General features: G+C 44.8%; 1 protein-coding gene across 13 annotated transcripts in view; it reads left to right on the forward strand.

Moving 5' to 3' along the window:
* The first annotated feature begins 7,050 nt into the window (after positions 1–7,050).
* rap1gapa (RAP1 GTPase activating protein a) overlaps positions 7,051–25,789 on the forward strand; it is a 31,502-nt gene continuing 12,763 nt past the window's right edge. For 2 of the 13 annotated variants that reach the window (XM_076166659.1, XM_076166662.1), the window contains exons 1-3: positions 7,051–7,370; positions 13,819–13,854; positions 23,179–23,272. In XM_076166659.1, coding sequence (XP_076022774.1) covers positions 7,327–7,370; positions 13,819–13,854; positions 23,179–23,272 — 174 coding nt within the window. In that variant the 5' untranslated portion in view covers positions 7,051–7,326. Of the gene's footprint in view, positions 7,371–12,438; positions 12,504–13,818; positions 13,855–14,504; positions 14,945–21,239; positions 21,396–23,178; positions 23,273–25,275; positions 25,762–25,789 lie in introns of those variants that run through there. The other 11 variants (XM_076166661.1, XM_076166663.1, XM_076166658.1 and 8 more) reach the window with 9 other exon arrangements.

Raw genomic sequence — 25,789 nt, forward strand, 5'->3', positions numbered from 1 at the left:
CGGTTGACCTCTTTGCGTGGGTTTTGTGACTAGGAGCACGTGGGATGGATGGATGGATGCAGCACTCCATCCATTTTCTGCCCCATTTCTTTCCCCATCTTTTATCTATAGGTCATCCCTCCAACGTCCCCATTTTCCATCACCATACAGCAAAACCCCTCCATTTTCTCACCTAAAAATCTCTCCATTCCTTTCCACCCTACAACACATTCTCTCTTCATCTCTTTGTGCTTCCGGTTCAGTGCCTCTGCGTTTGTCACTTTGCTGGTGGTGGGAGGCACTCAGAGGTTTGTGCGCTCTCTGGCAGCTGGTCCCTCCAAACTGCAGCCTCTTCTATTATTAAATATAATAGGACCTTTTGGTTTCACAGCTGAATAACATCTGGATCTCTGCACAGTAGAGGAAGATTTCCTTGTTGCAGACAATTCTCCATCGCAATTGAGCAACAAAAAAAAACCCCACGGTGAAAACACAGACGTGAAATTATTCTTTTATTATTATTCCTATCCTGCAAAAGTGTTATGAAACCTAAACATCTTAGTTCATTCATGAGCTTGGTGCATCTTCTGGCCATGGAGAAAGACATTAGCTGATGGACAGGGATTGGTGGGATCACTGTGGACTCATTTGGGCTGTAAGCACACGATCAGAGAAGAGAGAGACATTGCACAGTTTGGCCTCGACTGAATCACAGACAGCAGGGCAGTCTGAGTAATCATTAATCAGATTTCACACGATGAGCCATTAGCCTATGAATATGATCAGATCACCATCGGAACAAATTGATTTTTGTAGCTCTTTTGGTGTTGAATCAAAAACCTGTCATACTAATCAAGCAAACTGATTTAGTGGTGTGGCAGAGGCTCGTGTGTGTCGTAAAAAAATGGTCAACACCTGTCTTTAATCTGATAATGAATGGAATGATGACCCCTCATCCTGAACAACATACTGTCTTAAGGTTCACATCAAGGGTTAACTTCTACACCTTGCATTGACGTGTTTAACTCCAGGGTGTTGCAATGTTTTTTTGCAAAATGTCGCAGGAAATGACTTGTCCCGATTGTGCGGTTACGTAAGCCCCTGAAATGAAGATAAACGATCTAGACCAACCCCCTCCTCCACTCAGCCTGTAATGTAAGGATGTAATAGATCAAAGAAAGACTCAACCAGGCAGCCTCTGCATAAGCGTTGCCAGATTTCCCATAGATTATTCTGTACGAGTTTATACCAGGCCATCGCTCTTCTTCCCTAGACACTCGGCTCTTTCATCTTCATCTTATATGTGAGGATGCCACTTTGGCTGTGATCTGTGCCCATTTTGCTGTTGCACTTTTTTTTCTCCCACTCTCTTGTGCTCCTGCTGTTAGATAATGTCAAACTAATACTTACATCCTTACCTCTGGCTTCATATCAGCTCAGTGGGCAAGTATGTGTGTCTCACTCCTCATACAGATACTCAAGCAGATCAGGTAGCGAGTTAATCCAGCAAGCAATTGAGGCGTGTGGAGAGGAATTTTATAGCTATGAAATTGAGATACGGCAGAACAGCGGCAAGCAAGAGACGGTGATCACACGTAACCGACGAGCAGTGTGACCTTAAACTGTAATAGTTGTGTCGTAGTGTTTTGTTCTTGTGTTAAATCTCTCTCTCTCTCTCGCTCGTTCTCTCTCTCGTTCTCTCTCTTTCTCTCTATCTCTCTCTCAACCTGCAGTGAGATATTCTGTCATTTGTATGCAGAGCGGTGTAGCAGGTGACTTTATTCGTTATTGGTGGATTCCATTACTGTTCATCTGAGTCGCTGTGAAATGGCAATTTTTACAGAACAGCAGTTGGTTATGTAATGTTGTGTTACCACTGAACAGGCAATGCAGTTTGTGTGCGTGACATTAAACCAGTGATTACCAACTCTTGGTACATCTTGTGGGTGTGATGTGTTGTTGAGACCATTTTAGATTATAACCCTCTCTGTGATGTCTTGACATAGAGGCTTAATATCTAATTAATACGGCCAGGGCCCAGGAATGAGACGATGCAGGAAAGGATCTCCGAGGTGAAGGCATATTGTGTGGTTGTGAGAGTGGAGAGCCTGTGTGAGTGATGTGAAGAGCACCCAAGCAGAAGTTCCAGCCTCCCGTGCTTCATTAAACATGCCTGTGTACATTGGTCGCCACCAACAAACGACAACATTCACAGACCCACGTTGATACTTAAGGCCTTATTGTCCTTCTTTTTTAGACACAGGTTTTTTATCATTTTCCTCCCTCTTGAATTATTCATCTCCTGACTACATGTGTGTGCGTTCTCTCCTCAGAGGAGAGGAGGATGTCAGCTGGACGGCTCCAAACAGCTTATTAGAGCGAGAGTGTACTGTCTCTTTGATGGGCTTTGAATGAGTCACCCACTCTGCTGCTGACGCTGTTATATTTATTCTGGGGTTTCATCGCAAGTTGCCTTTGTACTCTTGCCCATTCAATTGTTTCAGTGCCTACCACAGCATATAGACATAATTACCAGGTTCTATCTAAATGACTTTCCTCTGCCCTATATGCCGCTACACACACTCTTTGATGTCACACACTGTTAAAGTTCAGATTTATGTCTTATCACAACTCTTGGTGTTTTGGATCTCTGTGATTGAAGCTTTTATTTGTTATTTCCCTCTTAGTTGATGAAGGATTCCGACTGGAGTGCGATGTTATTGTGACTGAATTTTATGGTGTAAGCTGCAACCAAGAGCATCGTTTAGAAGAAAAGATGTTACGGAAATGAATAATTCCCATCTGCGACGACAGCTGCAGCAAGAAATAGAGTCAGGTGGGTGTTGTGAGGCTGTTTGTTCATGGTGTGTGAGGTTCATGTGGATGCTTCTTGTTTCAGCTCCTCTTCATAAGAGCGAGAAACTATTTTATGATTCAACTATAAAAAGGCCTGAAGTACATATTCTTTAAATTCCAGATAATATCCAGTTACCTTATACAGATTTCCCCACAATGCACTGCTTTTATTCAATCTTTGTCTGTGCTCTGTTGGATGATGAATCTTTGTCGTTGGAGGTTTTAACACCCATACAGTTGTCCAGCAGAGGGCGCTGTTACTCTGCCCTCCCATGAGAATCACACAATGACGGCCTGATTCAGTAATGGACTCACTCATCATAACACTTATACAATATTCTTATTGACATTTATCAATGAAAAGAGTTTCTGGAATCCACATACCTTTTCAATCATTTTCAACAGGCCATTACTGCAGAACCAGGAAGAGGAAGAGGAGGCAATTCATGATAATATGTTGTTATTGCTGCTTATAATTGAAAGCACTGAGTTCTCAAGTTTGGCCTTTAGCATTTGGCATTTCTCAAGCCATCAAGGGATTTAAAGTTGAGTGTTGTTGGGTCGGGTCTGTCTCGGTGCGGTGAGGTGTCTATCGATCGTCTGTCATGAAGGCAAAGTCCTTCTCGGCCTCAGAGAACCATCCATCATGGAGCCTGCCTGAGACAAAGCTGAGAGGTACTGAGGCACTGACAATGTATTAGAACTGAGATAGATCTGTTCTCTGCAACACAGATCAATGAGCAACATGTCCCTGTAGCTGTTAGTGCCATCATGCATTGGACATCCCTGTCTGAAGCCACACTGCTGTGGTTGACTGGTCACAAGGTCAAGACTTCCTTCATAATTAATTGTTAAGCAATTCACTAACACTATTTCAGGATTCAGATAGATGGTTAAACAAGCAAAATAGCTGCTGTTTAATCACTTTCCCTGCATCTGTCCACTCTCTAATGAATGAAAATTGAGACGGAAGTCCCACAAAAAGACAAAAGAGTCACAAGTGATGATTGCTTTCAAAGCCTGTGCCCATATTGGGGAATGGGATCATGCTTATGTGACATGGCAGGCAGCAACAACATCCCCTTTCTTCTGCTGTGTCCACTGTAATATCCTGGCCCTCTAATGAGACGCTATGAAAGGACACAGTGTATGTGCACGAGGCTGTTTGTAGCGGCTCCCAGGGGCCTGCGGGGCACGTGACCCCACGGGGGGTGGGGGGAGGAGGAGGAGGAGTCAGCGGCCTTCCTCCTCACCTCACAATCAGACGGTCAACAGCTCCTCCTGCTATTGCTTCTCATTTGCGTTGTTGATCTGTCATAAGGCGATTACACATAAGGGCCGAAGAATGCGGCAAATTGAATATTATTCAATAATTGTCAGAAGGTTTTTGCGTAATGATGTCTACTGTGTTCAGTTTGGCCTCGGCTGCACACACTCCGCCCCTCCGTGTGCCAATACGGAGTGTGTTAAAGACCGATAAGGCTCAGCTTATTTCCTCGCGCTTCAAAGCACAATTGCTCTTTGAATATTCACTCCCTTCAAATATTTGTATGGTGGCCCCCTTCTTCCGCAAACTCAGCCTCTCCAAATATTCAAGTGTATGTGTGCTCCTTGTTCAGTCAAGTGTCTGGAAAATATTATGAATGTATACAGCGGCCATAGGCAGTTTGTTCATCAGGAGACCGTATAAATATTGTGGAATGATTTAAGGTCGTTATTTCAGGGGCTGAGGCTCCCACGTTGTGAGCTCATATGGTGGAAGAAATCTTTCAGTCACGGCAGCTTCTACCCAAGCTGCTCCACCAGGAAGGACAGAAGCTCCTGTTACAGATGATCACATATTGTCCAGCGTCACTACAGCACATGAGGCTGAAGTGTGGCGCTATTTGATTGAAGGATTTGTTGATCCACCAGGCGCTCACCTACTTTCGGCCTGAACCGCTCTTTGTTTCCCCAGCAGAGTTGATTTATGATGTTTGTCAGGCCCCCCGACACATTGAGCCTCTACATGGTGAGAATTAGATTTCTTCAACAAAAAAAAGAAGAAGAAGTAAGGACATGATTAATGGTGATGCTCCTCTTTAACAACAGCCTTTGCACAAGCTGTTTAATCAGTGTCTGCTCCTCTGTAGACCGGCTGATTTATCCCTCTGGGGAAACTTTTTTCGCCTCTTCAAAGCAAAGTTAAGGGTTGAGCAAGTGATTGCAGCATCTGGTCTGTTTGCTTCGGACCCCTCGGGTGGCACACACTGATCCTTCCAGCACGTCAGCCCTTTTTCAGAACCTTTCCCCCGTTTAACTGCCCAGGCTGGAAACACATAATTGAGTTCACCGTCCCGTATTAACCCAATTTGCTGATTCACACATCCTACATCCATTCTACATCCTACAGTATTTAGCACTGATAACAATAAGGCCATTCTTCAGTGTTTGTTGAAAGCGTTTCAAAGTGATTACTGATTATTTTTGTATCATTTCGATCTTAAATACGATGATGGTTACTATGTTCAGGGCGTGGGCAATGAGGGGTCAGCAGGGATTTTCTGCACAAGGCCTTTGTGGAGTGTTTTGTTTTTGTCTGGGTTGTGTTTTCATAGCAGTGCGGCAATCTCAGCGGTTTGTGTATCTGAAGACGTGGCTATCACAGAGGGATCTCCACTCTCTTTGTCCTCCCCAGAGTCTTCCTGCTCTCTGTTTCCTTGTTTCTAAAAGGCGAGCGAGGTGCCACAGCCACCGTGGGTGTCGGGCTCTGTTCCCAAAGTGATATGATTAAAGGCCTGTGTCTGGGCTGCAACCATTCAAATGCCTCACACAAGCCACGACCGCTTACGTTAATTGAATTGTCAGGAAAACAGACAGGATTGAAGGTACTGGCACCCAGACTGACACACTGAATCAATAGGGCGGCACTTTAATGAAATTGGGCAGCGGGCTGTGCCAAGGAGTCGGCTGTTTGTTGAGATCAAGCAAGTGGTTGTTGATTATTTCCGCTGATTAAAAGGTGTTGAATGCACAGATTTGGTTGAGGACTTTTTGAACGAGTTATAAAGACCATAATGTATCCGAATACTAGTCTAATGGAGAAAGAGGAAGATGATTTTAGTTGGGGGACCTGACCAGAGGGCCAAACGGATGACTGAACACAGCCAGCCAAGCAACTGATGGAATGTTTTAGATAATGGAGAATGAAGTGATCTAATAGCTGAGGGATGATGCAAGTGTCTCGCAGAATGACTGTGCTTCTTCGGAAAGCTCATCGATAATTCACAAGACGTCATTTGCCCTCGGGGCGATAAAAAGCCGGGATTGATGACATTTTACTCATTCGCGATTTATAGTAAAATAAGCCGTTGTCAACACCCCCGTCAATACAACCTGCCTCTGTCCGGTGACCATGAAGGCAGCAGTGTGTCGCCTCTCACATTCTGCGAGTGTTTCGGAGGTCTGACTGTTTCAGACCGCGATCCTTCTTCATTGAATAATCTGTATCAGGCGTAATGCATTGTTGTCACTGCTGCCAGTCGGTAAGACACAACAAGTGGAGCCTGCCAGAGGAGAGACTACGGCTCCAGATATTTATCTCATCAAGTCAATGCAGCTATATGAATGCAGATTATATTACATTCTTCGTCCCTTTGTGTGTGCGGAGCCCCGGGGCCGTCGTGAGGCTCTCACAAAAGGATCCGTTTTGGAGAGGGAGATGGGATGAAAAGATGAGGAACTTGTTAGGAGGTCGTTACCTGAGCGGGCGCGGCGGCTTTATTAACCTGCAGCGTGGCTCTGTGATTAGGGCGTTTGTCTTGATGTCTGCAGCTTGTTTGACCAGCTGTCTTCCCAGAGAGAGAGAGAGAAAGGGGGAACTGGTATTACAAGACGTGTGCGCGTCACGCCAAGTCATCCCCCGTCTTCTCTCCTCTCTCTACCATAGTCATTGAAAATTGTTCCCCATCAATGCTTTAATTTGCTTTTAAAACACCTGACTGGGTTAATTGCCTTTACCTGTTAATCTTACAGGGCTAAAAACACCCTGAACGCTCGCAGTGTGTCCTCTGCGCTCTTTGTGTCTGAGAGAGAGAGAGAGAGAGAAGAGGATGTAGTCCATGTGTGTGTGTGTATGTGTGAGAAAGGCTGCCGCTCGACGCCGGTTCCCTGGGAGACTGGTATGGTCAGCAGCCCCTCAGCTCCCCCTCCCCTCCTCCTCCTCCTCCTCCTCCTCCCCTGCCTCCCCCTCCTTCTCCTCCTCTCCCCTTCCTGCCTCGTCCTCTTGTCGTCTCTGCTCCCTGTTTGTAAAGGAGGCGTGCAAGCGAGGGAGAGGCAGGGCATGGGAGCAGAGGCTGGTAGAGTGAAAACATACAAACACACACTCTCTCACTCACTCACACACACACACGCACACACACACGTACACACATGCTCACTCAGCATTAGGGACACAAGTGCTGGCTCCATTCAGCACTGAGTTGACTGACTCGCTGCCATCCATTTGCAGGCATGTCGCAGAGAAAGAGGAGTTTCACTTTTGGAGCATATGGAGGGTAAGAAGGAATGTTTTCTGATTAATTGTACAAATCTTGACAACACACAGTTAACGTGTGTGTGTGTGTGTGTGTGTGTGTGTGCGTGTGCGTGTCTGTGTCTGTGTGTGTGTGTGTGAGAGAGTGTAGGTGTGAGTGTAGGTGTGTGTGTTCTGTCTCATTATGATGTGTGCCAGTTGCATATCATCTTCACCAACAGCTGCCAGTTATTGTCTTTAGTCAAACTGTTTGTATTTGCGTTGTTTAGGACGTGATGATTCTCCTACTGTTGCTGGTTGTAGGGACGGGATCAATATTTCGACGTACACCCTGGTTCGGTAAATCGGAGCGTTTGTTCCGGCGAAACGAGGGCGATAAAACGGCAACACAAAGTGCAGATGACAGCAAAGTGTCAGTGAGGGCCCTGTCAGAGCGGAAGGAAGCATGGATTTACAGTCACTGCAGCAACACTACATGCTGCCGTGTGTGTGTGTGTGTGTTTATGTTGTACATCCATGTGTGATTAACAACTGGTCATGCCCCATGTGTATTTATGTGCAGGGTACTTCACTGTAGACGCACACTCAGCAAATACTGGTGAACAGGTGCTCCACTGCCACTGAATGCCTGACTTCTGGACGTGTGTGTGTACGTGTGTGTGTACGTGTGTGTGTGTGTGTGTCTGTGCGTGTTAGGTGTAGCCTGAAGAAATTCTTGAAATGCACCGTGGCTAATATCCACTGGAGCAGGCAGTCCAACATGCTGGTGGTAAACACCTCTTCTGCTTTCTGCTCTTGAATGTTACACTTGGCATCTCCGTAGGTCAGTCTGATGACTCACATCAGGGGCCAACAGACCGCATCCCATCGTCATTCACCCAAAGGGAATGGAGTCCCTCTGCACTTTGTAAAACAGTAGACGGTAGCTTAGTTTTTCTACAGAAATGCTTAGTCATGTGTGATGTTCCAGCTTTCATAGCAGTTTGTTGACATTCTGTTGATGTGCTTGTATTTGCTCCAATCCTTTTTAGCAGGATTGCCCAAAAGCTTCCGAACCACTGTGGGAATATCGTGGTAGATTTTTTTTACATCCCCAGACAGCGTGTCAATTTCTTCAAAACAATACACCAATTTGTCCATCCTTGGCTCTAATTAGCTCCATGCTCTAACATGTGCTGCTGTGTGGTGGCCCTCTGACTTACTGTAGCTTCCAATACACGCAGCTAGTTTGCTGTTTCTCGCCTCCTCCGTGTTCGTTCAGATCATGAGATAAACACTCATGCCTGGGTTTGTGTCTCTGTAAATGTATCTGGATGCTTTGCCTGTTGTCTCAGGTATAAGACCTGAAGGCAACCTGAACAATGCTGGTATGTTGTAATGTCGGATGGAAGGAATGGAAGTATGCGCATGTGTCACTCCCGTTCCAAAACAACTAAACGAAAGGCCCGCATTGTTTACAGCCAGAGCAGTCCTGTATTGTAGGTCAGCTGATTGGGAAATGTCATTTCTACAAGGAAACAAGTAGACTATAGACTCATGGGAGAATAGAGGATTTCCAGTCTTAAATGGAGTGAGAAAGTCAAAGTTGAGCTGCATGGGCATATTTCTCAATTTACTAAAATAATGTTTCAATTTGAGCATTGTGTGTCTCTTTTGGGTTCTTTTTGATGATGTATCTGGAAGAATCACTGTCTGTGTTTTTAAATCTGTTGAATATTCTATCATAGACAGCAGGGAGACAAAAGAGGTTGCTTCTACCAAAAAAAACAACAACAAATGTTTGCATGATAAAAGATGATTTGACTGAAGGGCAGGGACACTTGAGACGGGGGGAGGCCATCCAAGTACCTTTCCAAGGGCAGTGGCAAAACAAACAGGAGATGTTGAGCAACCAGAGGGCTCTTCATGGCCTCCTCAGTCACTTCACCATTCATGTTAATATTCATGCTCACAGCAGGAAGCCATCCAAGGGAAAACATACTAAGGGAGCGGACGAGACAGGCTGCAATGGCCACTGACCACCATCCAAACACATTTACGCTGATTACAATTTATGTAAGGGTTAAGGAACTGTGAATTCAATGATCTCATCCTCTCCAGATAAATACATTTCCTGCCCTTAAACAAACTCCACAATCTTTTCCTTCCCTCAAATTCAGATGCATACCCATGTTTCTCCAGCAAGACGTTTATAGATGTTACTAATCTCGCTAACTTACGTCCATCACTTCCTGTAGCTGCTTCACAATAAGAGCCCTCCGGTGGTCCGTTGTTAAAAGCATGTAATGCGAGTCCCAACAACTCTATCACATCTCCGTAGAAGAGAAGAGAAGTACATCAAACAACAGCGTCCTTTCCCCGTATGTGAGAACAGGAAGTCAGCAGTGAAACCAGAGATAATTCTAGTAAGTGAATGCAGAACAAACACGACCTCTCTCCAGTGGCCTGCGTTAACACTTTCTGTATGTTGAGCCAAGCTGACATACATGCCCCCCGCCCAACCACCAAGCAGGGGGTCATGATATCATCAGTGACGGTGCACTTTCGGAAATTAAAATGAGATGACACATATAACATATGAAGTGTACAAAACTGCATTAGTAACGGGACAGAACAAAGCAAAAGCCTGCCCATGATGACGCTGATGACTAACACATGAGCGTGTCTTTCAGTGGCAGTTCAGTTGGAGACATATTGGAATAAGCGTTTGGTCATATGTGTGTCACTGTACTGAAAGGGAACATTCATCAACTTTATGCTCAATAGCCTCATTCAGCCCACATTTGGCCTACAGATACAGCAGACAGTGTGTATTGTTTCTTATTATACGCCTACACTTTGTCTATGAAGAAATGGTCCAGCATTGTGCAAGTCTATTTTTGATACTCATTTCCTATTCTGAAGCTTTCTCAATGAGCAGCTCCAGATTCAGAGATGAGAATGAGTGTGTCTAGGTGTTGGTGCGAGATGGACCTTATTCAAAATAAACGGAATTCATTCTTGCTTATTCTGGCTGAACGCACAGCAGGAATATCTCATCGAAAAAACTGCACAGTGTCCTCCCACTTTGTTGCACTTAAGTTTCCACCACCGACTCCCAAGCCTGGGTGAAGTCCACATTGTGTTGTGTTGTCTAAGCGGAGGAACCTTTTGTATCCCTGTGAAAGGGAGAACCACAATTGCTGCTAATGAGATGGCTAATTGTACAAGATGATCTTCCATCTTGACCCCAGATTTTGTTTCAGAGGTGTGTTGGGATGTGTGGCCTTTTCATTCACTGTTTTGGTTGCAGCATATAAAGCCATACAAACACACAATGAGAAAACGCAGGGTGTAACACTGACACACCGCAAACATTTGTTGTTGCCTCAGGGTAGAGAAATAGCTGTCATGTGAGCTGAGTTACATAGGAGCTAACTGCTCATGTTCATAATAAACACTTCATGATATACAAGCTACCAGAGGCATTAAGTGTGACGGACACATGCTCATTCAGTCACGTATGTTAAGTGAGGAGAGATCCACATGCTCATTTTTCAAGTGCTGAATATCTCAAAGTTTAACAACAAAGCAATTACAAGTTGCACTCAAAGGCACTTTGAGTTGAATAAAGTAATTAGCTGCTGACACGGTGTTTACTAAATGTTTCTGAGACACGCCTCAGGATTTTTTTTCCCTTGTGGCTTTATGTTTCCATGGAAACAAGCTTGGTTTAATTAATGATACCATGCTGAAGGTGTAGCGGAGGCATAAAAAACTATTTGCCAGTATTTGGCTTCCACCTGCTGAGCTGTAATGTGTGTGTGTGTGCCGTGCTGCGTTCCAAAATGTGCTGGTTCATCTTGTCGTCTTTCTTTTTTTTAAAAAGAGGAGGAAAAAACTGGGCTACACTCACACTGTTTCACTGTGAGATTTGAATGTGCAAATGTGACTCATGTCTCACAAATGCATTAGCACAGGCAAATTTGTTATAGCCTACATTTGTTCACTCCGACCATGATTCTCGCAGAGAGGGACAGAATATTCTTTGTGTTGATGATGCGCCTGAAAGCTGTTGTCGTCGTGGTTCTACTCAGTCCAGGTTTGCTCCGGATGTCTCAGCTGGGATGTATGATCGGACAAAAATGTGAGCTGTGATTCTTTTGATCAGTCACGCAATTTCTAGAAAAGACTTGTGTGATTTGTGGGATTCATTTAAAAACAGAATCACACAATTGTTTTCATAAATTGCACTTCCTAAAGACAGGAATGAAATCAACCAGCTTTCCCTTTAGCTCAAGTGTTTGTTTTCTTCCACCACAAAACGTCAGATAAGTGGATTTTTTTGCTGCATCACCATGTTGAGTAAACATGTCCATGTTGGCACATTTAAACCGGTTCATCTCTCATCTATGACAACATGGCGACAGTCGGCCTCAGCACACGGATGTCAAGTTCTGGTTTGAAAGGGTTTGGGTTTATTGCCAATATCCTGCATTGGCTTTAGTATTTCAGTTTGGAGTCATAATGCGATAATCTCGACACACCCTACTTGATTTCATTTTATGGGAATTCCATGAAACCTGAGAGTGGAGGAGCGGCACAGGATGGGGTTTGGAAAACGTTATTCTTTCTGATGTAGCACACAGGAGGATAGCTTTGCTCCAACTGCACCCAGGGCTGACAGTTCATAACTTTGTTATTTTTCTCCCAAGGACAAAATATGCATTCCATATAAGATAGATCTGTGATCTATCCGCACATCTGTGTTTGTCAGGCTCAGCGGTGGCAGATTTGAGACAGAACAGCGCCACGAAATTCATCTTATTGTCACTGCATGTCACATGAAGGCCGGGGGATGAAAAGGAAGAATGATCTTCTGCACTGGGGCGAATCGGGCTTCAACCGACTGTAACACGATGCGATCCGTGACTCTATAGCACAGTGAACACTCTTACCCTGTTTCCTCTCAGATGCACGGTTTCTCGGAAGGAGGAAGCTTGTAGTCATTATGTACCGTGTGGGAAAATTTCCAACATAAAAGAAGAAGTACCAACTTTTGGGAAGTTCTCATACACCATTCACCATCAGACAAGAAAAGGAAAATACCAGAATTTCCTCCTGTACCCTGCCATCTGTTTGTGTGTGTGACCTGGTTTCTCTTCCAGGCTGTGAGGTGTGTATACAAATTCTATTTTCAGAATATCCCTGTTGGATCCTTTGGATGTTGATGTGTCATGACGCCATAGAACATGCAATTAATTCTGTGCAGGGAAAGCGTTTCAACTTCATTGGATCTACATGGACACAGGGTGGGTAGAGTCGTCCGGCTGTGGGATGAAGCTGGAGTTGGATGAATTATAGGAGGCAGCATTAACGTTTAGATAAAGCGTCCACATCAAAAGGCACAAGCACACAAATCAGAAGCAACAACCCTGTGTTTGACTTGGGTTTCTATGTCTGTGTTTGAGTTTGTTGTTCTACTATTTATTTGTATTTGTAGATGTAATGCATGGTAGACGTTTCCTTAAGATCAGCTATGTCAGTGGTGGCAGCCGCTGGAGGCTTGAGAGACGTCGTAAACATTCCCCCCACCCCCGCCCCCCCGCCCCCCGTGCCCTTTTCACCGCCAACAGCTACCACAGGAGACAGGCCCACAGCCGTGAGTCAATCAGTGGGCCATGGTGCAACAGCATCAGCATCAATCATCTGCTCTGACAGTATACTGACATGCAGTATATGTAGAGGCTCATGCCAGGAGGAGTTATGTTATGTGATTATGATGTGATACCAGAAGCAGATTAAAAGTTGGGTCCGTTCGAGGCGAGGGTGTTAAAATGCTGAGATCATAAATCGTGAAAGATGACTTGCTGGCCTTGTTTGTTGTGAATGTCACTTGTCAAACTTGGGACTCGTGTTTCTGCATACACAGTGCCATCTATTGGCAAAAATGGGACGGTGCAGCCTCTCCTGTCAACTGAGGAGGTCCAGCACTGCACCATGTGGTTGTTGAAGCGTGTTTACCCAGAGACATAAAGACATATGGTGGTTTACTCTTTGCTCACAGAGACGAATGGGCCTCACTACAAAACAGATCGACCCGGGACAAGTTCCACTTAATCTCATGACAAACCAGACTGGGAATCAGCTTTAGACGTGCTGTTACAAGCAGATGGCACAAGTTATTTAGAGTCCCTCCAGCTGATGTCCTAGCCAGCCATTCTCAGTTGTTTAAACTTTTTGTAAGGGGCTGGGACCGACCACCGCCCCTCTGCATTTTTACACTTAAATTAGACAGGATAAACTTAGACATGTGCTCACACCAGAGCACAGACTGTGTGGGATTCATTCTGGAGGTCTTTGTCACATATATAATGCAACCTTGCACAGGAGAATAAGGCATTTTTGGCAGATACATGAATTGTGTCTTATAGTATTTGGTGTTACACACACTTGTAACAGCTTTACCTTCCTTTGTCTTTTTTTTCCAGAGTGGACAAGACGTTCTCCAAGAACCGAAGCCTATGGTGAGTTATTCACGTTTAACTTTTTGGATTGAATCGGGTGAATTGTGTCGACACTTTGACGCAATCAGGTATAATAAAGCTTGCAGGCCTGTGGAGTGTTCAGTGTCTGGATCAGGCCGGACTTCTTTATGTGAGGAATCAGTCCGCCGGCTGGTGTGTAAGCAAGATGAATGATCCAGTTAGAAGTAGAGCAGATGGGCTGGGAGGACATGGACACCTCTTTCTGTCCCATTCTGCCTCATACCTCAACTGTCCTCTTGTTACAAATATACCAGCACCAGGGACTTCTCCGCAGTGCTGACAGTGACAGTGACAGAGTGCTGCTGCTGCTGCATACTGCAGATAGGCCGCAGTGTTTCTTAAGTCTTTTACGTGTGCTGGCACAAATGCCAGGCTGTGGCTCCCCTCTGTCTGCCTGCACCAGAGTAAACAGCACCTTGCCGCAGTGTCATTTCTCCCCTCTGGATTAGAGATAAAGTGATCCCAGGCCCGGACACTTAGGCCCGCATTACTCAGCAGTGACTGCAGTCTGGCTGTTGTGCTGCCGGTGCATCCGAGTAAACAGAACCACGACACCGCACGCTGCGGGAAGAGGACGAGAGGGAGAGACACCGAAGCGAAGGAGGAATAAAAAGCAGCACAGGAGATGAAAGGTGTGTGGACGCAAAGAGGAGAAAGGAAGTTAGTGGATGAGAGGATGAGAGGAGAAGAAAGAAGAGGAGAATAAAGCCTAACATAATGTACTGCAGTTTAATGTTGAGCAGTAGTCTTCAATAGGTGAATATTCAACCAGTGCTGCTTGTTGAATCTGAACAACTACACCAGTGGTGATGAAGCCAGAGAACAGCCATCAGACGTCTCAACCGGAGGACAAAAGAGAAATATAAAACCAATTTCCTCTGACGTCAAGGGGAGAACCAGGGGAGCCAAAGTCAAACTCTTCCTGCGGGTACGCACCCACAGGAGGGTTGGCACTGGAAATTAGAACAGCTAGCGAATTCCTCCCAGCGGCAAAACCTGAGGGACTAAAAGCACAAACCTGCAAAATGCCATGCTCACCTTTCCGAATAGGAAGGCCAAGGAAATTCTGGTGAGTTGGCTTTGTCAACATTCCCGAGATTGCAATAATAACTGTGTGTGATTGAACCACAACCAGCTGGTAAACCTCAGGGAGCTTTAGAGCATGGAGGCATGACTTTATGAGAATTTAATGTCACAAATTGTTGCCTTTTTAATCCTTTATTATTATTATTATTATTATTATTGTTACAGTTGATTGAATGCTAAATGACCATTTTCCATCTCGTGACTGTGGGTCGTACACAATAAACAGATGATCCTCAATCCCAGGATCCATTCTGAAAGGGTGAGGACCATAATTAGTTGTAATCCTGCCTTGCTAAGCCTCTGGTGATGGAAGGAAATGGTAGAGGAGGTGTGGAAAACGGCAATACTGTAGGTGTTAGGTGTAGGAAGATCTCTCTTTCTCTCTCTCTCTCTCTCTCTCTCTCTCTCTCTCTCTCTCTCTCTCTCTCTTTTCTCTCTCTCTCTCCCTGCAGTAGAATGGCTTCACATTGCAGACATTGTCATTGTGTCATTTCCTGCTCAGTCTCAAGGACAATTCCTCCGCTCATTAAAATAGTTTTCTTTCAGATAACAATGCAGTGTACGATCAGAGCTGAACACTTTGACATGAGCCCTCCAGTGGTGGAACCTAGTTGTAGTGCAGTCGTTACGTATAGATTATATTATAGACTTTGCCCCTCCTCACGTGCCAGTTTTGACAAGGACGATGCTTCCTTGTGGTTCATTATGATCAAATACAAGGGTCGATTGATAAGTTCTGAGTCTGACACTTGAGCAAGGGCAGTATTCTTTGTTAAGCATCAACTGTCACTGTCATGTGAGCTAAGCTATATGATATATATGCATGCATGTGCTCACCGGACACTTTAAAAAAAGAGTTTAGATTGAATCTGTGGAAGATTTTCTGCTGTAATACTGCAAACTGCAAAAACAAGCTTTATCTTGACCTCACTCGTTATGTTTTTATAACGCTGTCTAAATTCTGGGCTCCCGTTTCATCTGTTTGCTGTGTTCCTCTCCAAAAACACTTAAGCCGTGTCACTCGGAACACAGATCTGTGAGGGGATATTTGGCGAGGTTTGCGCTGTGTCATCCTCTGCCCTCTCTGCACGTGCGCTCCTCGCAGCGCTCGTGCATTTTGAATCCGTGCCTGATGTCAGCTCGCTTATGCACACTCATCTGTGTATGTCAAGCTGAGTCGTCTGGAAGAGGAGACATAGTGGGGAAGTGAAACTGTCAAGACCGATCAGGCCAGACAGTCTGTGCTAGTCTCCTGCTGTCTGGCCAAATATAGCTTAAGCGACAAGCTAGCCCCTGGTTGTGCTCAAGTCACTCATCCAAACCCTGGCATCCATTCAGCAGCCGCACAAAATGTCTTGAAAACACAAAGCTGTCGCGACAGCAGGATCCTGAAGGTTGAGACGGTGCCAGACAAGCTCGTCTTCTGTCTGTCTTTACTTTGTCTCATTCTTGGGTCATTTTGGTAGCATAGTTGATCTAGCTGATATTTGTCTTCCATCTGTGTGTTCATCTGTGACATGTTGTGGTTGAAAGCCTTGGAAGAATTCAATATTTGACTTTACCTCGTGTTTGTGGGTGTGTAGCGTCGTCTGTCTTCATTGACACTGAGGATATCATATTAAGCCAGGGGGAAGAAGAGATTGAGGACTGAGGCATGTTTATTGCCTCTTATTCCTTTGTTTTTCCTCTCTCAGACATGATTTAATGGCATGGTTCAGGCAAGATCACATATTTATTGTTCTTGCTGTTTCCTGATTGATGGCTGGCATATATGCCTGCAAAATGAAACTTTAAGAAGCTGACTGTAACAGGTTACACTGTGGGTGTGTTTCCAAGGATATCAGTCTAGTGACATAGTGAAAGATAAGGTATGGTGGAAATGGGGCGGTGATATTGACAGGGACATGCTTTATTCAAAGACACCTGGTGTATCTTGCCCTTTTTAACGCATACTAATGCTGCGGCCAGCTGTCAGGGCAGGCGTGGGCTCGTGGGTTAGGAGTCTTCACACGCATTCCAGATCCTACGTATATTTCATTATTTATCATTCCTGGCATGTAGCTTCTGATAGCACTTGCATTTTGTTAAAGGATCTTTCTATTCTTTCCACAAATACATGAATGTCCCATGAACACTTGGTGTCTTATCATCTCTTGATAAGAGGCGATATCAGACTTCCGTATCTTATTATTTATAATAAAAGGCCTCTCAGAGTTACAGTTCCCTGGGGAACAAAGAGCCTTTCAGACTTATCTGCCTTTTGAATTTTGTCCAATATTTGTTTTTGTCTGATTGCTGCAGCAGTATCTTTTATAGCTGAAGGACAAGAGGCTCTGAAAAGTTTCGAAGTTTTCCCAAACAGTTTGAGGGGAAGTTATGGCGTAGACATTTTATGTTGCAGTACTTCCTCTTCACCTTGGCCATAACCTCCAGTGAAAAATAAAAATGGGCTACATATCTTTAGCCTGGCAGCCGTGTGTGTGTGTGTGTGTGTGTGTATGTTGGTGGTGATTGAGTGCACTGGCATGGCCCCTTGCACCCCAGTACTCCTCCATCCATCCTCCACTCACTTAAACTGACACATCTCAAGCAGCGAGCTGGCAGATGATGATCAACTGTGGTAAAGTCAAAGGTAACCTAACATTACGTATCATGTCATGTCAAGAGACTTTAATAAGAACATTATGTAGAGCAGCCATTCCCTCACTTAAGAATGAAATGAAAATCTTCCAAACCTTTTATGTAGAAAATTCTTTTGACAACCACCAGATGGGCATTTTCGTAACCCTGGTTACGGCCCATTAACATGGCTGACCTCTCAAAAATGGAAGAATAACCACTGAGTAACAAAATGCAACCACACACACACACACACACACACACACACACACACACACACACACACACACACACACACACACACACACACACACACAAAGTAACTGATCACCACTGAGAGAAAGAAATGGTTTCACACCACAGAGACAATCATCCTCCCATTTACTTGAGTGCAGCATGTCAGGGAGAGGGGGAGGGAGAAGAGGGCAATTCTCAGGTCTATTTATGTGATAATTCAAGGCACATGTGTTCCTTGTGACTGGCTGACCGAGGACAGGCAGCAGGTGGAGCTGCTTCATTATGGATTTGGAAATATATAGGCTGCAGTGACATCTGAGCTTCCCAGATTCATCATCGTAATCCGTGATGACACAGAAGATAAGAGAGCAGCAGCTGAATGTAGTGTTAAAGCCTGAAGTGCATCTTCACAGTCATTACGAGGAGCTCAGAGCTACTTGTTAAACTAAATCGGTGGATGGGGATTGCTGACAGGGATTGATGAAATGAATCTTACTTGTTTTATTCTAAAGTGAGAGTAAATTTTGCAGGTCAAATTGAATTCATTTGTCTTGGAGAGCACTACTCAGCGTTTAGAGGCTGTAGTGGGAGATGAGCAAACGTGACATCACAAAGGTTACTTCCTGCTGGGGCTTCAGACTTAAAATATAAAATAAACCTCCGACCATTCAAAAGGAGGTCAAGGAGAGGATTTAGTTTGCAAATTTATAATCTTGTCACAGTATGTTTTGTATAAAAAGCACCTGATACATTTACGAGATTGTATTTTTTGTCAGACTCGGTGTCTAGTTATGTTAGATATTAGAAGACCCAAGGCTGATCTAACTGGCTTGATGATGTCATTACACATTTCTCTCTCGCCTCAAACTACAACCAAATGTACTGATATCATAGATAGATAGACTTCTACGGTGAGAGAAAGGTCTATAGTCATTGCTTTTGCTCAGCATGTTTACCCCTCTTTATTTGATTTAAGGGCTCAGCGAAAAAAAATCTACAAAAATGCTACATGATTATCAAAAATCTGCCCCAATCACAGTCACAGTGGGGTTCAGGTGCAGCGCAGAGAAACTCCACTTTCCCTCAGCGGGCAAGAAACTGTGGCTACTTTTATTGCTGCCTTGCAAACAAATTACAGGCTTGATTAAGCACAGTCTATTTGTTTGAGAGGAGACTGGTGGGGGCTTATTACAAATCTAAATCAGCACGAGGGCTATCACACCTCCAAAAATACCTTTTTCCTTCAGGCACGGTGGGATAAGAGCCGCTGATTGATGTGGCGCTCTATTCTCTGATTATATGCTGTCGGCCGTTTGTTTTCCCACAGATCTTTCCTGTGACTTTATGCGGCGAAGGAACAGAAGAAGCAATTTCCGTACGCAGAGATTCAAGAAATCATTTGGAAACCCGAGTCCCTGAAACAATGACATCGTTTCTCATAATTAGATAAAATATTCAACATTTTTCATTTCCAATAGTCTGCATGGCAACGCATTTGAGAGGATTGTTGCATCCGTGGGAAATTGCGACTTTGCTTGTGAATTCAGTGCTGATTTGTGGCACTGAATGTATATTAATATGTTAATGTTATGTGATTTTAAGCTCCGCTCGCCATCAATTAATTGTGGGAAACTGAATGATTGTAAAATAAATAGCTCAGACATTACTGCTGTGATATCTCTGGGATATCTCTGTGATTAGATTCATAAACCCACAACTTCACTCGTTCACAAGAGTTCACTAGTGGGTCACACGCAGCCACACACACACACACACACACACACACACACACACACACACACACTCATTATTCTTAGCTACTCGCTTTGCTGTCACACACTTTCACTCAGAAAGGACGGCTGCGCTCAGACTGTGTTGACGAATACTAAACCGGCAGGTCTGGGATCCGTCTAGCTGCCGTCATTATTTGAACTTGTTCCCCTGCCCTCTGATGACACACATTGTCCGGCGTGAAGAGAAGCAGAAAAAGATGAGATTGAGTGAGATAGACAGCGAGTGGGAGATTGAGAGATTTAGGCCCAGGGCGGCTCTGAGGATGAGAGGTGGGGGGAGGAGAGGGGAGAGTAATGACCACAGCCACCACAGGCCATTTCACCAGACTAATGGGATGGGAATCCCTGGCAATGGGGCAGGTTATGAGGGATTTACTGTGGGATTCTGCAGAGGGCAATGGAGGAGAGCCTCGATTTAAAAACACAACCATCTTCCTCTGCATGACATAAAATACCAGCATGCATTTATTCTCCATGCTTGATAATCATCATCTTCATTTTCGGCCGCCCGAGGTTCTTTATTCATTCAACATGTGCAGGCTTTAGCTCAACGTGTGTGTGTTTGGAGAGAGAGAGGAAGAGAGAGCAAGGCGTGTAATGGCAATCTGATGGTAGAGGAACATCTCCACAAATTAATCTGCCCACTGTGATGATTTGCCTCGGTGATGTGACATTGAGGGGATTATTTGTTCTGTTTATAACAACACACAGCTGTTAATTGAATAGAGTATGAGGACGGTGCTGTAATCCTTGTTGTCTGTTAATATGTGACATATAAACACACACACACACTTTGGCGTTCAGGCGTGTGGGCTTAGTTAAAGCAAGATGTTTGGTCTTTGTTCTCGCTGCATTAGATGATGGTTGGGTAGAGATTCAGCAGGGAGCTTGGAGGAGAAGAGCACAAGTTCATAGGGAATTGATTTGGGCTCATTAGAATAATTGAAAACTTCCTCTTTATTCATAATCTCGCACAAAGAGCTGAGAGGAAACTGCCATTCTCTTCACCTTTGCCTAATGGGGGATGTAATCACCTTGTCATACCACACAATGAACATGCATGTGCATGTCAGTGTTATCTTTTCACGTGTGGCTGTGGTTGCCTCAGCAACAGCCCTGACAAGCTCGGAGGCACTGTAGGGAATTAAGACGACCCCCTTTACTCTGAACAGCCATGCGCTTCTCTTCTCCTCTGTGAAACACGCTTTGGTCAACCCCCGAAACAGTGTGTAAGGCTCCCACTGTGCAAGGGAGAAAGATGGTGTTCTTTGGTGTTAAGTGTTGGCAAGGGGTTGAGGGGTTTGGAAGAAGTGCCAGATTGTGTTCGTGTGTGTGTACATGTATGTGTTTGAGCTGGAGAGGAGACAAAGGATTTGAAGATGGAGGCAGTGACAACTGAGCCATATGTATGTGTGAGAGACTGAGTGGGAGGAGAGAGAGAGAGAGAGGGAGGAGAAACAGTGGCACAGAGGAGGCAGAGTGGGAGTGCGCCACAGTCTAAAGAGCTGCCAGAGTCACCAGCAGGTGGACAACTGACGCGAAGCAGCAAGTGAGCGGCTGGAGCAAGAGAGAGGAGTGAAGGGAGAGAGAGAGAGAGAGAGAGAGAGAGAGAGAGAGAGAGAGAGAGAGAAGGGGGGGAGAGAGAAGGGCTTAACTGTAGGAGTAGCGTAGACTGTGAGTCATCAGCCCGAGTGCTGGCCGCTGTCCGGACTTCCCAGGGAGCCCCAGCATCCGCCGCCGCCGCCGTGCACACAAGTTTGCTGCTTTGCTTCATCAGCACATCAGGTACTTCAGACTCCTTCACATGGCTGATGACTGTAGAGCAGCGTGGCAAACCAGCTGGGTGTGTGTTATGTAATTTGTTTGTGGCGTTAGAGCTGGAAACGAAGCTGTGGCTCAATGCTGCAAACTGATCTGCAGAATTAAAGATAGTACAGAGAGCAGGCAGGCGTGTGTGTAGAGCTGTATGCAGGGAGGCTTTTGCTCCTGTGTGTGTTTTGCCCGATGGCTAGAATGACCTAGACATAGATGTGGATTTTACCCTCCACTCATTTCACACTGCTTACTTGGAATGTGTGTGTGTCTTACATCCATCCATTGTGTGTCGGTTCTATTTAAAAGTTAAGGGCAGCTGATCCCCATCCCAGCCTGCCCTCCTCCCCTTGGGAGCGCTGCTGGAGCTCCCGTCCTCGCCTCATTGATGTTTTTACGGAGCTTCTTAGGTATCGCCTCATATTCTGTATTGTTCCCATTGATGTGAGACTGAGTCATTGTGTGATAACAGGCGGTGTGATCTCCGTTAAGGACGAGTGTTTCCCTCACCTATGTTTGATTGTGACTACACTCGATTGTCTTTCATTGATTCTTTTTCATCTTTTTCCGTGTCTCAATTCTGCACCAACAAATGGCTTTAATCAGGGTAAAGAGTTTCTTTCCCGCTCGACAAACTGTTTTATCAGGCTAAGCAGCTCGGTGCGTTCGCTCATGTGAGGGAATATTATAACAGGCAGCAACACTGACTTCTTGTAAAATATTTAGTTTTTCTGTGCTTGTGTTTGATCTCATTAAGCTACTGAATGCACTCTCACTCTCACTCTCACTCTCACTCTCACTCTCACTCTCACTCTCACTCTCACTCTCATGTGCATCATGTCTTCATGTGGAACTTTGAGTCTTTTAGCCGCTGTGATCCACTGGAGTCATTACTGCTACACGCTGGTTACATCACTCTGGTTGATGGATCTGAGTAATATCGTCACTGCACGTGTATTCTATCCCTTCTATAACTCAGGCTCGCTTGAACATAATCCATCACTTTGCGTGCGTGAGATTGGTTAAATGAATCAAACCGATTGATACCCTGTGGTCCACTCTGGCCCGCTGAACACAAATGTGATTGTCAGGAGTGCAACCATAATCAGCAGAGTTATCGATTTCTGATACAGAGAGGAAGGAGCGTGACAAATGTTGCATGAGAGGAGCATTACTGAATTTGGCTCCCCGGGGGAAGAGCGCAGAGACGTTGTGTTTGAATGGATCCCAATATAAAAGACATTAAGAACTTTCCCCCATGGGAATGAGGTGATGTCTGCAGGGAATCATGTGAACTGATGTCGTCACGCATAACCTGTTTTAACGGTCAGATACTTCATGCATGGGAATATTTTGGATATGAGAGCAATGGAAGTATTGAGAAGTGTGTGGCTCTGCTGGGTATAATCTCTTATTTTTAAGGAGAATGAAACATATAGATGAAATAGATGGTACCCAGTAAACATAGAGTATCGCTGAAGTTTTAATTTGCAACTGGTTTTCTGCTGTTTACAATATAATCCACCCCAAATCCTATTGTGTTAAAATATGTTGTATTCAGTAAATAATATTAAAGCTAATCTAAGTTAATCATCAGTTTTATTAAACACATAAAGTTGCAACACGCTTTACAGTCAGATACTGTTCAGATCTCCTGTATAAGTGTTAGTTCATCTCCAACATCAGGGGGCTTTTTGGTCTCATTCATCCTGCCTTTTCTGACCGAACCTTCTCTCGCCTTTGTTTCTCCTCGTAGGAAACAAGATGGGAGTGAACCTCGCATCTCTGCAACACTAGAGCCCCAGCTGTTCCAACCCACAGTCTCATACAGCACCGCATCATTCCATAAGGTAAGGAAGGGGGTTGGGGGGGTGTTGAGGGACCTGCTGTTCGCACTTTGACCCCTGACCTTATCGGATAGCCCCCGGCGTGACCTTTCACCGTGTGATCTTTGTCAGGAGCCTCGTCTCATCTCGTCATTGCACCTGCTTCTGTCTCTGCTCTGCATTCTGGCGGATTTGCACTCGTAGTCTTGTATCTAATCCCTTCTGATGACATCAGACCTCTGTCGTGTGTTTGCTGAGTTGCTTTGATTTCCGTTCCCCTGTCATCTTTTCTTTAACTTGTATAATCAGACTGTGCGGAGCGTCATGACTGGGATCATTATGTGTGCCTGACTGAATTAATGGGAATCTATTTTTAGGTGGGAATTGTCAGATTTTGACAATTTCTAACTCCGAGCCTAACAAACAATACACAGCCTGTCTGAATATTTTTTTACATCAATTATCTTCTGTACGTCACCGGAGATGAATGAGAGGAACGCGTAAGAAGGCTTTGTGGGGCTCATTTGTTACCCGGCAAGTCTTAAGCAGGAGGTCATGTTTGTTTCATGGTCTTTATAAAGTAGTGGACTGTTCTTTTGCAGGCGTTTGAATGAATGAAGGATTTATTGGAGACACAAAGAGAGGAGAGACGATCATCTGCTTAGACAGAAAAACACAGAGGAAGAAGTCAAATGTTACTGCACTAAGCTAGAGTTGAAATTTGTCTTCAGTTTCAGGATTTTCAGCATTTATGTATCAGCTTTCACTTCCAGATGTTATTTCCATCATTAGGGACAAATCATGCGGGAAAAAAGGATTTTACTTACTGTTAATCGTTGAAGTTGCAAAAAAAAGAGCATTTATTAGAGGGCTGCAGTAGCTGTTAAAGGACATTTTGGCAGTGTTCTGTAAGGATGGTCACTTTTTGGCACATTTGACCATTTCAATATGCGATTGTAGGGAATGATCTCCCAGGGATATTCTGGGAAGTTGGAAAGAGAAACAGTTGCGCTCTTGTCAGATTGGTTTTCTAAGGTCTGCTGCACTTCGGACGGAGCTCACAGCAAGCTGACTTCATCTGTGTGGATAAGGGAGCCGGAAAGAGAAAAGGATTCATGGGAATGTTTTCTGCAGCTTCACCATCACATTGTAGAGGACCGGCAAACATCCCAGTTACATGTTTCGTCACCGTACAGAGGAAACCTTCTTCCCCCAGGATTTACTGAGCAGTTAACAATAAGTTGATCAGTATTTAATCTTATAAGTCAGCCCTTTGATTTAGAAACCCAGGAGCATCTAATATAATGCAGGATATAGGAGGATGATAGTGTTATTGCGTAATAAGAGCTTACTGGAGCAAGACTCAAGAGAGGAGGCATCACTTTAATCGGAGCTTTGCTAAAACCAGGTCAATCTGCAATTGACCCCAGCAGGTCCTATGATCCCTGACTAACTCAAACCACCCTGCATCACTGTCAGAATGATAACACCACATATTCACATCAGCCCACAACAGATCTGGCAGCGGAAACACTCTCTCTCACACACACACAAACACACACACACACACACACACACACACACACACACACACACACACACACACACACACACAGTACACAAACACATTAATCATCTTGGCCAAATCAGCCGGAACCAAGTTTGGGTTTACAAAAGTATCAGGTTCATTAAGGACATGACGTCCAACAATGTGACCAAATAAGCCTCTGAATCTGTTTGATTTCATGCGTCCTCATTCTTGAGGTGCTGCGCTGTGTTTTAATGAGCTGTGTGCTTGAGTGTGTGTGTGTGGAAGCACAGATCGGTAGCTGCCAAGTTTGCAGGGAAGAGGAGCTCTTGCACATTGAATTTCCTTTTAGTTCTCCTAATGAGAGGTCTCACACGGACCCCCAACCTTCCCCCCATCGCTGTGGTCATTGTTGCTTTTCTTCTTGGATCACAAAACATAAAAAGGTTGCATTCTGTCTCCTTCGCTCCTTGTCTGGTTTGCTTTAAACAGCGTTTGTTGAAAGAACTGGTTTGTGTGAGTGGAGGAACTTGACTGTGCTCCACCTCCCACCCCAAACACAAGGACAACTTGTTAATGACACATATGGTGCAGTGTTTGTCCTCTCACACTGCTCAAGAGAGCGAAGACTCCTCCAGCTTCAATCGCAGGATCACTAACTTCAAGGCAGATTTTTTTTTGCAACCTGAGACAAATGCTCTTGCTGGTGATCGGACATGTCTGCTGCACACAGACGGGTAAAAGCTTGAGGACTCTTTTCGCTGCCTCGTCAGTCAAGACAGTCACGACCGGGGATGCAGCCACAGCTTTGTGTCACAGTGGGACACAGGTAGGAGTCTGGTGCCGGACAAAGACACAGCAGTCGGCTTGATTTTAATCCAAAAACCTCTCGGAGCTGGAGGCAAGCCACAAAATGGATAAAAATCATCAAGAGCATTTTAGTGTTCCGGTGGTGACAAAGGCGCGCCGGAGGAAGCCGTGCCATGTAAGTAAGATTCCATTTGCAAACACAA

The sequence above is a fragment of the Genypterus blacodes genome, unplaced genomic scaffold, assembly GCF_046128005.1.
Source record: "Genypterus blacodes isolate CSIRO-AG114 ecotype Tasmania unplaced genomic scaffold, CSIRO-AGI_Gbla_v1 ptg000156l_1, whole genome shotgun sequence".
In the NCBI taxonomy this organism is placed as follows: Eukaryota; Metazoa; Chordata; class Actinopteri; order Ophidiiformes; family Ophidiidae; genus Genypterus; species Genypterus blacodes.